This window comes from Tupaia chinensis, unplaced genomic scaffold (genome assembly GCF_000334495.1).
Source record: "Tupaia chinensis unplaced genomic scaffold, TupChi_1.0 Scaffold143970_1, whole genome shotgun sequence".
Taxonomy (NCBI): Eukaryota; Metazoa; Chordata; class Mammalia; order Scandentia; family Tupaiidae; genus Tupaia; species Tupaia belangeri.
In genome coordinates, this window is record NW_006203821.1 from 518,789 (window position 1) to 532,901 (window position 14,113).

General features: G+C 44.7%; 1 protein-coding gene across 1 annotated transcript; it reads right to left on the minus strand.

Moving 5' to 3' along the window:
* Positions 1 to 3,482: 3,482 nt before the first annotated feature.
* PYM1 (PYM1 exon junction complex associated factor) lies at positions 3,483 to 5,159 on the minus strand (the record flags this gene model as incomplete). Its single annotated transcript, XM_027767165.1, is given in 2 exon segments — positions 3,483 to 4,409; positions 5,066 to 5,159. Coding segments are annotated over 2 exon segments (578 nt in total), but the record flags the coding sequence as incomplete, so codon positions are not given.
* Between the last annotated feature and the right edge of the window lie 8,954 nt (positions 5,160 to 14,113).

A 14,113-nucleotide genomic window follows, 5' to 3' on the forward strand; every position in this document is an offset into this window, starting at 1 on the left:
AAGGCAAAAAAGCCCCCCCCGGGGGGATGGCCACGTCGCTATCCCTTCTCCTCCATTCTCCTCTCGGGATCCCGGGCACACAGGCACATGCGCCCCGCATGAGTTAAACCACCAGGTCTGGAACTTGAACTTCAGTTGACCACATGGGAGTCCAACAACATAGCCATTACACCAACTGCTGGTCCCATACTTTTTTTTTTTAAGAGAGATTTTTGCTATAGGGCACTGTGCACTCACCAGAGAGACAGAGAGACAGAAAACGAGAAATCACCCCCCTGCAGGATGGCCACAGAACAACCCCTTAATCACCATTCTCCTCTCAGGATTTTGGGCACACATGCATACATGCCCAGCTTGAGTTTTAAGTCACTGGGTCCAGGACTCGAACCTGGTTGACTACAAGGGAGTCCAGCAATGTAACCATTATGCCATCTACTGGTCTCCATATATCACTTTTTTATACATATAGTGTATATATAAAAAGAGGGATGACAGCAGCATGGCCCTCTTTGGGATGCTATCTGTCTCTCTTGCTTATGGAGGAAATAAACAAATACACGTTATTAAAAAGAGAAGAATAGGCCAGGAGGTGGCATGATGGTTGCGGTGCTGGACTCCCACATAGCTGACCAAGGTTCAAGTCCCAGACCCAGAGGCTTGAGAATCACACAGGCATATATGTGCAAGTGCCCAGGATCCTGAGAGGTGAAGGGGGGAGAAGGGATTGCGGTGTGGCCATCCTCCTGGGGGGTGATTTCTCGCTTTCTGTCTTTTTCTTTCTCTTGTCTTTCTGGCAAGCACACATGCCCTAGAGCAAAAAACCTCTCTGGAAAAAAAAAAAAAGAATTAAAACTCACGCCGGGTGCATGTATATGTGCCCAAAATCCTGAAAGAAGAATGGAGAAAGGATCCCCCTCTAGGGGGGGATTGCCACACCACAATCTTTCTGTCTCTCTGTCTCTGGTGAGCACACACACCCTATAGCAAAGATCTCTCTTTTAAAAAATGATAATAGATCAAATTAAATAATTTTTTAAAAATCAGGTGTGAAGTGTAATGTGAGCAAGTAAGAAGGATTAAGAAGGGGCTGGCAGGTGGCATGGTGGTTAAGGTGCTGGACTCCCACATGGCCGACCGTGGTTCAAGTCCTGGACCTAGTGGCTTCCTTTCTTACTTTCCCTTTCTGTCTCTCTCTGGTCAATAATAATAATAACAGGGGCCGCTTGATTAAGACAATATACAGTGTACTCTGGATGGAAAAAAATAATAATAGGGAACCAGCAGTTAGCGTAATGGCTATGTCACTGGACTCCCACGTAGTCGACCGCGCTGTCTGGCGAGCGCACGCGCCCCATAGCGAAAAGCCTCTAAAAAAATAATAATAATAATAACAGGGGCCAGCAGGTGACATGGTGGTTAAGGTACTGGACTCCAAAATGGCCAGCTATGGTTTGCCTCTACTCTTCTCTCTCTGTCCCTCTCTGGTCAAATTGAAGAATAAATAAAATAATTCTTTAAAAAAATAATAACAAATGGGGCCAGCAGGTGGCCTGGTGGTTTAAGAGCGTTGGACTCCCACATGGCCAACCATGGTTCGAGTCCTGGACCTGATGGCTTTCTCTCTGTGTCCCTCTCTGGCCAAATTAAAATAAACAAATAAATCAAGTTAAATAAATAATTCTTTTTAAAAAATAATAACAAATAAAATTAATCTTTTTGGGGGGAGGAGAGTTTTTTGCTATAGGGCACATGTGCTCGCCAGAAAGACAGAGAGAGACAGAGAGATAGAAAGCAAGAAATCACCCCCGGGGTGGGGGGGCGGTGGCCACACCACAATCCCTTCTCCTCCATTCTCCTCTCAGGATCTTGGGCACGCACGCATATGCACCGGCATGGGTTTAAGCCACAAGGTCCGGACATGAACCACGGTGGACTACATGGGAGTCCAGCAACATAACCATTACACCAACTGCTGGCCCCCAAATGAAATAAATCTTAAAAGAAAAACATTAAAGTAAAAAAGAGGGTAAAGGAAGGCTTCTAAGAGAAGAGAACATTTAAGAGATCCAAAGACTAAGAAAGAGTTGGTTAGGAAAGAAAATTGATGAGGGGAAAGTCAGGAAGAATATTCTACATAGAGAGACCAGTAGAGGTAAAGACCTAAGGTCCACCAGAAAGTGGCACAATGGTTAAGGTGCTAGATCAGAACATGGCCAACTATATGTCTTGAGTCCTGGACCTGGTGGTTTGGAAAACACACCAGGCATCCTGAGAGGAGAATGGAGAAGGGATTACATTGTAGCCATTCCCCTAGGGAGTGATTTCTCACTTTCTCTCTTTCCGTCTCTCTGGCAAACACATGCATCCTACGGCAAAAATCTAAACAAAAAACCTAAGGCTCCAAGAGACTGGCTCATTTGATAAACTGAAAGTAGTTTGATATACTGGGCTGTCGGAAAAGCCATGACTCATTTTAAAACATGCCATGACTTCTCTCCACGACCCAATGGTTGGAGCACACACTTGGGACACCGGAGAAAAGTGTTGCTGGAGTTAAGTAGGGCCAGCTTATGTGGGGCCTTATGAGTCAGGCTAAGAACTATGAACTCCTAAAGTTCATTGCAGCTGACTTCTCCCTCCCTTGGTCTCTGCACTAGGGGCTAGCTAGAAAGGTGTGATAACTGAGGGTGTAGAAATGAGAGAATATACAAAAACTGAGTAAAGGACCCATTTGGCTATAAAGCCCTCTAGCTGTATCATTGGTTTGCCCCACAATGCTATCTTGGAGTAATAACTAAAAAGGTAAAATTCCAAAAAATAAAAAGATAACATTCCTGGGGGCCAGCAGGTGGCATGGACTTCCACTTGGCCCATCATGTCCCATCAAAATCCGAGCCAGCAGCTTGAAAATCAGACCTGGCATGTGTGCGTGTGTACCAAAAGTCCCAAGAGGAGAATGGAAAAGGGACTGTAGCATGGCTATCCCCCTTACAGGGTGATTTCTCACTGTCTCTGTCTCTATGATAAGCACACATGCCCTATAGCAAAAATCTCTAAAAAACTCCAAAAAACCCCACTAGGACTGTGTGCTTGCATGCCCAAATTCCTGAAAAAAGGGAGAGATGAAAAAGGAACTATGGTTCGACCATGCCCAATGGGGGGTGATTTTTCACTTTCCCTCTCTCTTTCCTATATGTGTCTTCTCGTGAAAATTAAAAATACTGCTACCTATAGGGGTTGGCAAGTGCCGTGGTGGTTATAGGCACTAAGTTCCCATGTGGTCGACTGCAGTTCAAGTCCTAGACCTGGCGGCTTGCTTTCTTGCTCTCCTTTCTCTCTTTCTCTTTTTGTCTGGTCAAATTAATAATAATAATAATAAATTGAATTAAATAAATAAATAATTCTTTTTAAAAATACTGCTGCATGTATTTGTCTCCCTGTGCCAAACTCAGGGAAGCTAAAAAGAAAGAGGCAAAGCCAGACGTTGTCTACTTGTTTATTCTCATTCTTAAAAAAAAAAAAAAAATGTGGTGAGGGATGGAGGGAGAAATAACCCATAAACACTGATAACAGGAACAAAGACTCCAAGACTTGGGCGTATTTCCTCTACCCTCAACCTCAGTCCTCCGAGAGATTCCCACCCACCCACTTCTCTTTTAAACAAGACACCCAAATCAGCAGCAAGGGTACCTGGGGGAATCACTCAGATTTTGGACACTGGGAACAGGTGGGGGGAAGTCCAAAAAATAGGAGCTGGGAAGAGAAGGAATGAGGAGAGGCTAGGCTCTGAAAGACAAAATGGGGCTGCAAGAGGTGGAAGTGAGGCAGGATGGGGAGTACCCCTCCTGACTGCTGCCCACATTTCCCCAGACCCCAGAGCACCCCATGGTTTGTTCTGCAGTCCATCCTGGATTCTCCAGAGGCCTCACAGGCCGAGCTCTAAGTCCTCCAGCTCCTCCTCCAGCGCCCTCCTCCTTGCCAGCTTCTCCAGCTGCTCTTTGCTGGGCTGGCTGACTTCCCCAGCTTGAATCCGCTGCTGCAGCTCTTCCACCTGCCGGAGCTTCTTCTTCAGGTTCTTTATCTTCTTGGCTTTCTCGGTGGTGGCAGCTGAGTCAGGATGGTCAGAGGCAGTTGTAGGGGCAGCCCGGGAGCCCTGCAGAGCACAGGGGAGTTGGGCCGGCTCGCCCAGTGACACCTTATCAAGAGTCCAGCTCAAAGCCTCTGCCTCTCCTTTCTCTTGCTGCTGCCGCCTCTTCTCTTTTCGCTTCAGGTTGCGTTTGGCTGTCTTGGAGAGGCCAGGTTCGCCACCTTCAGGCCTGGATGAAGTGACAGGAGCAGGGACTTGGGGACTCAGCCCTGGGGGCAATTCTGGTTTACTCTTGAAAAACTTTACATACTTGTTTTCATACCTGTATGAAACAAGATGTCGATAAACTTACAAAAAATCACTGACTTTTTTTTTTTTTGGAGAGGTTTATGCTATAGGGCGCGTGCACTCGCCAGACAGACAGAGAGACAGAAAGCGAGAAATCACCCCCCAGGGGGGATGGCCATGCCACAATCCCTTCTCCTCCATTCTCCTCTCGGGATCTTGGGCACGCACGCACACGCGCCCGGCATGAGTTTTAAGCCACCGGGTCTGGGACGCGAACCGCGGTCGACTACGTGAGAGTCCAGCGACATAGCCATTAAACTAACTGCTGGTCCCAGAATCACCGACTTTTTGAATCCTTTTCTTAACCTTCCAAATCTCTTAACTCTCAACACTTTCCTGCTTCTTTCCTCTCCTTTGGTCCCTCCCCAACTTGCCTCTGTTCCTAGGCCCCACACTCTGGATCGCTGAATGCTATCTGGAGGTTTTAATGAAAAGAGCACAGGGACAGAACTAGGCACCTGTAACCCTTACTCTTCCCATACTCCACCCCTTCTTCCTCTCCTTTCTCAGAGTTCCTCCTCCTTCCATTTCTGTAGGGCTTAGGAGAGTCTTGACTGAACTCGTAGAGACATATCCTCTATATTTCTGTAGGGACCCACGAAATAACCCTCCTCAAGCCTAACCACGCACACTGGGACCTCCTCCTGGGGCACATAGCCTTCTTTCACCCTTCGCTGTTTGCGCCAGGTCCCGTCAGGTCGTTGTGTTGAGGCGATGTACTTGCCTAAAACGAGAGAAATTAAGTTGAAGAGTTACTCTTTCATATTTTCAAATACTACCCAAGATGAGAGAAGAATGCATTAACATACACAGCTTTCCTCAGCACCATTCCATCCGTCATATACAACCATTAAGGCACCTTTTCTTGTAACGACTCTTAATCTTTCTCTCATCATTATTTTTTTTTCTTTTTTTTGGGAGAGGTTTTCGCTATAGGGCGCGTGCACTTGCCAGACAGACAGAGACATAGAGACAGAAAGTGAGAAATCACCCCCCAGGGGGGATGGTCACACCGCAATCCCTTCTCCTCCATTCTCGGGATCTTGGGCACGTACGCACACGCGCCCAGCGTGAGTTTTAAGCCACCGGGTCCGGGACACGAACCGCGGTCGACTACGTGGGAGTCCAGCAACATAGCCATTACGCTAACTGCTGGTTCCCTCTCATCATTATTTACTGATATATATATATTGTGCAGCACACCATCCTTGCCTTCAAGACTTAACTTCCATTTATAATTTAGTAGGCAGAGCGAGAACATTTTGAAAACACATGAGGGGGCCAACAAATAGTGTAGTGATTGTTGCTGGACTCCCACATGGCTGAACACGGCTGGAACCGGTAGTCTGAAAATCAAGCCAGGTGTGTGTTGTGCATGCCCAAGATCCCAGGAGAAGAATGAAGGGACTGAAGCATGGCCATCCCCCTAGCTGAGTGATTTCTCATTTTCTTTCTCACTGTCTCTGTCACTCTCTCTCTGCGAAGTGCATATACCCCATGGCAAACACCTCTTAAAAAAATATAAGGGGATGGGGCCAGCAGATGGCACGACGGTTAAGGAGTTCAGACTCCCTCATAGCTAAGTTTGAGTTCTGGATCTAGTGGCTTGAAAATCACATCAGTCGGGCCCAGCCGTTGGTGTAATGGCTATGTTGCTGGATTCTCAATGTAGTCGATCATGGTTTGAGTCCCAGACCTGGTGGCTTAAACTCATGCCAGGACTTGAACCAAGGTTGGCCATGTGGGAATCCAGTACCTTTAACCACTACACCACCTGCCAGCCCTGACCCAGAAATATTTCATGACTGGTAGTTTGGTGCCACAGCCTGGCTAAAGGAATGCTTAAGAGGTCAGTACTTTCTCCTACCATGTCTTTTCCATGATCAGTGCAAATGTCAACCCAGTGAAAAAGGCAAACAAATCTTTTTTTTGGGGGGGAGGTTTTTGCCATAGGGCGTGTATGCTTGCCAGACAGATAGAAACAGAGAGACGGAAAGCGAGAAATCATCCCCCCAGGGGGGATGGCCAGATGGCCACTCCACCATCCCTTCTCCTCTTCTCCTCTCGGGATCTTGGGCACGCACACACACGTGCCCGGCGTGAGTTTAAGCCACCAGGTCCAGGACTCAAATTGCGGTTGACTACATGGGAGTCCAGTGACATAGCCATTACGCTAACTGCTGGTCCCAACAAATCTTAATAGTATTATGAAAATAGGTCTGCTTTTGGACCTCCTTCCTGAAAGGGTCTTGGGGATTCCCCAAAAGTTCAGGTTCACACTTTGAGAACTGCTAAAGTATGGCCCCATTTTGTTGGGGCAAGGGACGCCACTAAAGCTCTATGTAGTCTGTGTGCAGGGACAAAAAAGAAAGTATGGAGAGCATATACCAAGCCCTTAGTAATAGTTACCTTAAGAGGGATAATCCAGGAACCAGCAGTTAGTGTAATGGCTATGTCGCTGGACTCCCACGTAGTTGACCGCGGTTCACGTCCCAGACCCGGTCGCTTAAAACTCATGCTGGGCGCATGTGGGTGCGTGCCCAAGATCCCGGGAGGAGAATGGAGGAGAAGGGATTGCGGGGTGACCATCCCCCATGGGGGGTGATTTCTCGCTTTCTGTCTCTGTCTCTGTCTGTCTGGCGAGTGCACACGCCCTATAGCGAAAATCTCTCCAAAAAAAAAAAAAAAGAGGGATAATCTGTAAGAAGAGGTAGTAGAAGTTGTTATATATATAGTCTTCAAAAAGTTTGTGAAAAATCAAAGCTAAGGGCAATCCCATGGCCTAGTGGTTAAGGGAGCTGGATCCTGCATGGCCAAACATGCGTGCAATTCAAACCTTGCATCCAGAGGCTTAAAAAATACACTGGGTGCGGGACCAGCAGATAGTATAATGGTTATGTTGCTGGACTCCCATGTAGTCGACTATAGACTGTGGTTCCAGTGCTAGACCCAGCAGCTTAAAACTCAAACTGGGTACATGCCCAAGATCTCGAGAGCGGAATGGAGAAGGGACTGCGGCAAAAACATCCTCCTAAGGTTGATTTCTCACTTTCTGTCTCTGGTGAGTACACATGCCCTATAGCAAAAATCTTGCTTAAAAAAAAAAATACACTGGGTGCATGTGTGAGTGTGCCCCAAATCCTGACAGGGTGGAAAAATGGAGAAGGGTTTGAGGTGTGACTATGCCCCATTATAGGGTGCTTTCTCCCTCTTTCTTTCTGTAGTCTCTCTTGGGCAAATGCACATGGCCTCTGGCAAATTAAAAAAAAGAATTAAAGTCAAGTCTGGGGCCTCCCTGGTAGACTATGTATTGGTATATGAACTGATTTTTTTGTTTAAAATGTTAAGGATCAGGCCAACCAGTGGTATGGTAGTTAAGGCAGCTGGACTCCACATGGCTGACTATGTGGTTTGAGCCCCAAATCCAGTGACCTGACAAAAACACTGGGTACATGCATGTACATGCCCCAAATCCCCAAAGGAGGGAGAAATGGAGAAGGGACTGTGGTATGGCCATCTCCCATTGGGGATTACTTTCTTACTTTCTCTATCTCTCTCTTTGTCTGTCTCTTTCTCTCTTCAGTGAACACATATGCTCTCTGGCAAAATTAAAAAAAAAAATTAAAGAAAATAAGTAAAATTTGACAGGCATGGGGGGAGAGAAGAAAGAAAAAATCTGAGCATAGGACTCAAACATGAGCAAAGAAATGCATGGGTGCGAGGAAGGGTACAGGTGTTTAGGGAGCAAAGTAGAAGGCTCCAGGTGATTCAGACAATTCATATTAGGGAATAAAAGGAAGCAAGATTAGAAATAAAAAACAGGGGCAGGCAGTCTGTGTGGTGGTTAAGAGTGCTGGACTCCCACATGGCTGGCCGTGGTCTGAGTCCTGGACTGGGCGACTTGCTTTTTCACTTTTCCCTGTGTGTGTGTGTGTGTGTGTGTGTGTGTGTGTGTGTGTGGTCAAATTTAAATAAATAAAGCTAAGTAAAATAATTATTTAAAAATAAAAGAAAAAGGGGACCGGTAGCTGTTGTAATGGCTATGTCACTGGACTCCCATGTAGTTGACTGCGGTTTGAGTCCTGGACCCCATGGCTTAAACTCACGCGTGCACCCTGTGCGTGAGTGCCCAAGATCCCATAAGGAGAACGGAAAAGGGATTGCGGTGTGGTCATCCCCCTGGGGGGTGATTTCTCACTTTCTGTCTCTCTTTCTCCCACTCTGTTCCTCTCTGGTCAAATTAAAACAAATAAAGTTACCAAAAAAAAAGAAGAAGAAGAAGAAGAAGAAGAAGAAGAAGACTAGAATGTTTCATGGAGTGAAGACTGACACTAGAGCCATGCATTTAAGAATGGGTCAAAGTTGGGGACCAGCAGGTGGCGTGGTGGTTAAGGCGCTGGACACTCCCACATGGCTGACCAAGGGTTGAGTACCAGACCTGGGAGCTTGCTTTCTCTCTCTCTCTCTCTCTGGTCAAATTAAAACAAATGAATTAATAAATAAAATGAAATAGTTATTTAAAAAAAAAAAGAATGGATCAAAATAAATGAAAAGGAGCACAGATAGAATAAATTGAAAACAGTTCATCCTGAAACAAAAAATCAGACATGGGAATGCGGCTGGCATTTTCAGGAGGCAGCGAATAGAACAGTCTGGCTGAGCCAGAGAGAAGGCTGGTATCATGTGGAGAGAATGTTCAGACCCTAAATGCCAGTTAAGGGGTTTAATATCTGGCACATGGCATGCATTCAATAAATACTTGACAAATGAATGAATCCTTTATCTGAAGCACTGTTTTAGGGATTTGGATAAACAAATGAATCCTTTATCCAAAACAGTGTTTTAGGGCAATTAATCTGGCATAATGAGGTGGAATGAAAAAGAAAGACACTGGGGACTGAAGAAAAGAGTTAGAGAAAAAAAACTGCAATAATCCTGGCATGAATGGGGCAGAACTGACTGAAACAGTGAGAATGGAAAGGAACAGAGTGATGCCAAATACACTATAAAAAACAGCATTTGGTAATTTACTGACCACAGGATGGGTAAGAGGGTTAAAAATCAAAAACAGTTCAACACATACTATTTCAGAATCCCAGACTTGAAAAATTAGCATAAGTAGTTTCAACAGAAAAAAAATTAAAACCAAAAAAAAAAAAAAAGAGAGAAAGACATAATTGTGTGAAAACTATGCCTTTACCTACAGATAAAAATTTTAAATGAGGGCCAACTATGTGGCCCAGTGGTTAAGGCAGCTGGAGTCCCCACATGGCTAACCACGCAGTTCAAGTCCCAGATATGGTAGCTTGAGAAATACCCTGGGTATGTGTGTCTGACTGTCCAAAATCCTGAAAGGACGGGGACAGAAAAAGAAGTGCATTGGGAGCATTCCCTATAGGGAGTGCTTTCTCCTTTCTCTGTCTCTCTGGCAAGCACATGTACCCTTTGACAAAACAAATAATTAAAAATGTAAAAAAGGGGCTGGCAGGTGGCAGGTGGTTAAGGGTGCTGGCCCCACATGGTCAACTATATTTCAAGTCCCGGACATGGTGGCTTGCTTCCTCACTTTCCCTTTCTCTCTCTCTCACTCTGTCCCTCTCTGGTCAAATTAAAAATTAAAAAGAAGTTCTGAGTCAGCAGGTAGTATGGAAGGTAAGGCGCTGGATTCCCACATGGCCAACCACTGTTTGAGTCTTGGACCTAGCAGCTCAAAAATCATGTCAGATGCATATGTGTGCATGTCCAACATCCTGAGAGGAAAATGGAAAAGGAATTGCAGTGTTACCATGTCCCTTGGGATGTGTGTGTGTGTGTGATTTTTTTTAAAAAAAGAACTCTTTATTTAATTCCACTTGTTATTTTTTTTAATAATTAATTTTATTTAACTTTATTTATTTGTTTATTTGACCTGAGACGGACAGTGAGAGAGAGAGAGAGGGAAAGTGAGGAAGCAAGCTGCCAGATCTGGGACTCGAACCATGGGCAGCCACATGGGAGCCCAGTGCCCCCAAACACCCCACCAGAGAAGATCACATCCAATTGTACAGAAATGGCTAAAATTCTGAAATCCATGCATAATTTTTTTAGAATATGCATTTCTCACAAACTTATTGAAGACCCTTCATATCTACAATACATTTATTAAAAATAAAAATGATGGGGCTAGATAGTGGTATGGCAGTAAAATGTGACACTCTGCAAGGATGACTCACATTGGAAGGTTCCAGATTTGAATCTGGAGACTTCCTAAGCACACACAGGACATTTGTATACCCTTGATCCAGAGCTGGCTGACGCTGGAGATGAGTCACAGCATCAAGATCCTTTGTGAGTGCTGTTTCTCCATTTGTGGGAGAAGTAAATAATTTTTAAAAATTTAATAATATGGGGCCAGCAGGTGCCATGGTGGTTAAGGTGCTGGAATTCCTACATGGGCTACTGTGGTTCAAGTCCCAGACCTGGAGACTTGCTTTCTAACTCTCCCTCTCCCTCTGTTGCTCTCTGGCAAAACTCATGTAAAATAAATAAATAAAATAACTCAAAGCAAAATTTAATTATATTAATAATTTCAAAGAATTATACTGTGGCCAGCAAGTAGCATGGTGGTTAAGGTACTGGAATCCCACATGGCCAGCTGTGGTGTGAGTCCCAAAACTGGCAGCTTGCTTTTTCACTCTCTCTCTCCCTCTGTTGCTCTCTGGTAAATACACATGCCCTATAGCAAATCTGAAAATAATAAGAGTCAGCAGGTGGAGTGGTGGTTAGGGCACAAGACCGCCCACATGGCTGACCACAGTTCAAGTCTCAGACCTGGCAGCTTGTGCTCTCAATTTGCCTCATTCTCTCTAGTGAATTTAAATAATACTGAAAATAATAAATACAATTAATTATTTTAAGAATAAAATCAAATTCTTTTAAAAATTATATTGTTATAATATAAACTATAATAAAATTATATATACATTATACTGCAATTTCAACCATTAAATAGTGTGCATTATTTGTAAGTTTAGGAAAGAATGTACAATAATAAAAGTGTTATGCCGAGGGTGATAAGATTTGAATTTTTTTTTTTCAGATTTTGCTATAGGATACATGTGCTCATCAGATGGAAACAGAGAGGGAAAGTGAGAAATCACCCCCTGGGGGGACCATGCCACAGTCCCTTCTCCTCCATTTTCAGGATTCTGGCCATACGCATATGTACCCAGTGATTTTTTTTTTTTTTTTTTTTTGAAAAGGTTTTTGCTATAGGGCACATGCACTTGCCAGAAAGACAGAGAGAGACAGAAAGACAGAAAGCGAGAAATCAACCCCCAGGGGACATGGCCACACCACAATCCCTTCTCTTCCATTCTCCTCTTGGGATCTTGGGCACGCATGCACACGCACCCGGCATTGAGTTTAAACCACTGGGTCCAGGACTTGAATTGTGGTTGACTATGTGGGAGTCCAGCGACATAGCCATAATGCCAACTGCTAGTCCCTGCCCAGTGATTTTAAAGCCACCTGGTCTGGGATTCAAACTGTGCAGTTAGTCATGTGAGATCTGGGGCCTTAACCTACATGCCACCTGATGACCCCCTATAAATTTTCTCTTTTTAAGAGAGATTTTTGCTGTAGGGCACATGCGCTTGCCAGAGAGAGACAGACAGAAAGCGAGAAATCATACACACACACATACACACACACCCCACCCCAAGGGGATGGCCACATCAGAATCCCTTCTCCATTACTCTTCCTGGGATCTTGGGCATGCACACACATGCTCCCGGCTAAGTCTGAAGCCACAGGAACTCAAACCATGGTTGGCCAGGTGGGAGTCCAGTGATGTAACCGCTACGCCATCTGCTGGTCCCATAAATTTTCTTTTTAAAAATTCCCATTAATGAAGTTATATTAAAGGGTTATTTTTAAAGAATTATTTTATTTATTTGTTTGTTTGTTTTTAATTTGACCAGAGAGAGGGGGAGAGAGAAAGAGAGAGAAAGTGAGAAAGCAAGTAAGCCTCCAGGTCTGGGACTCAAACTGCTGTCAACCATGTGGGAGTCCAGCGCCCTTAACCACCATGCCATCTGCTGGCCCCCGTAGGTTTTTTAAATATATGATTTTAGATTTCATGCTTAAATGGTTTGGAGAATTATAGGTACACAAGGGAGAATAAAACTGTTTTTTATCAGGTAATTCAAAAGGATTTTACGGAGGACAAGGCATCTATTGTGATCCTTGGAAGATTAGCAGGATTTAGACAGGTGGAAAGAGGAAGGAGAAAGATTGAAAGAGGAAAAAGAAAGAGAAATATTTCAGGCATAAAGATGTAAACAGACAACTAGTCATAAGCCTATTTAGAATTCTTCCTGGAGATTAGCAGGTAGCATGGAGGTTGAGGCACTGGACTCCAACACAGAGGATCATAGTTCAAGCCCCAAATTGGGCAGCTTGAAAATCATGCCAGGTGCATGTGCGTGTATGCCCAAAATCCTGAGAGGAGAATGGAGGAGAAGGGATTGCGGCGTGGCCATCCCATGAAAGTGAGGTAAGTGATTTCTCACTTTTCCTCTTTCTGTCCCTCTGGTGAGCACATGCACCCTATGGCAAAAATCTAAAAAGAAAAAATTATTCCTGGGGCTCCAGCAAGTGATACGTAGGTTAACAAGGCTAAATCTCACAGGGCTGACCCCTTGGCTAGAGTTCTAGATCCGGTGGCTTGATAACCACAGGCATGTATGTGTGCATGCTCACAATCCCAAGGACAACGGAGAAGGGATTGCAGCATGGCCATCCTCCTTAGGCATGCTTTCTCATTTTCCCTCTCTTCCTACCTCTCTCTGTGTCTCTCTCCGAGTCCAAGTGCCTTACAGCAAAACTGAAAACAAAATTTTTTTAAAAATTGTTCCTGGGCCAGGCCACAGCTTAGTGGTTAAAGGAGCCAGATCCTACAAGGCTGACTGAGCAGTTCAAATTCAGGCTTGCATGTACTCTTAGCAAAAACAAACAAACAAAAAAATAGTAGAAATGAACTAAGATCAGAAGCAAAAAAAGTCTATCCCAGACCAAAGGAAGCAAAAGCAAAAAGGTATCGAAATGGAGCAAACGGATGGTCGTATCTTGACAGTGGTAATGCAGTGCTCAACCAGGCTGACCCACACGAGATTCCAGGTTCATGTGTGAACATCCCTGAACCTGCTGGGCAGGACTATGCCCATGATCCGGGGCTGGCTAAAGCTGGGGGTGGACTGAGGTGTGAGGACCCTGTTGGGGATATCATGCTCAACCGTCTCTTTCACTCTTGGAAGAAAAGAAGGGAAGAGGCATGGCATTGTATGAGCTTTGTGGCTGTTTCCGTTGTACAGCAGAGGGTGTGAGTGGCTGGGTACTAGGAGGCAGGAGAATAGAAAGAGCTATGTCAAGAAAGCATTTTGTGTGTCCCTCCATCCTACATGTAAATACTCTGAGGGCAATAGAATTCAGGAAGTTTTTGTTTTTGTTTTTGTTTTTAGTTTGCCAGAGGGTACATGTACTTGGCAGAGAAAAACAGAGGAGGAGAAAACATCTCCCAATGGGGCAAAGTCATGCCATACTCCCTGATTTGGGGCACATATGTTATGTTCTTCAAGCTGCTGGAACCTGATTTTTTTTTTTTTTAAGGTTTCTGCTACAGGGTGTGTGCATTCATGG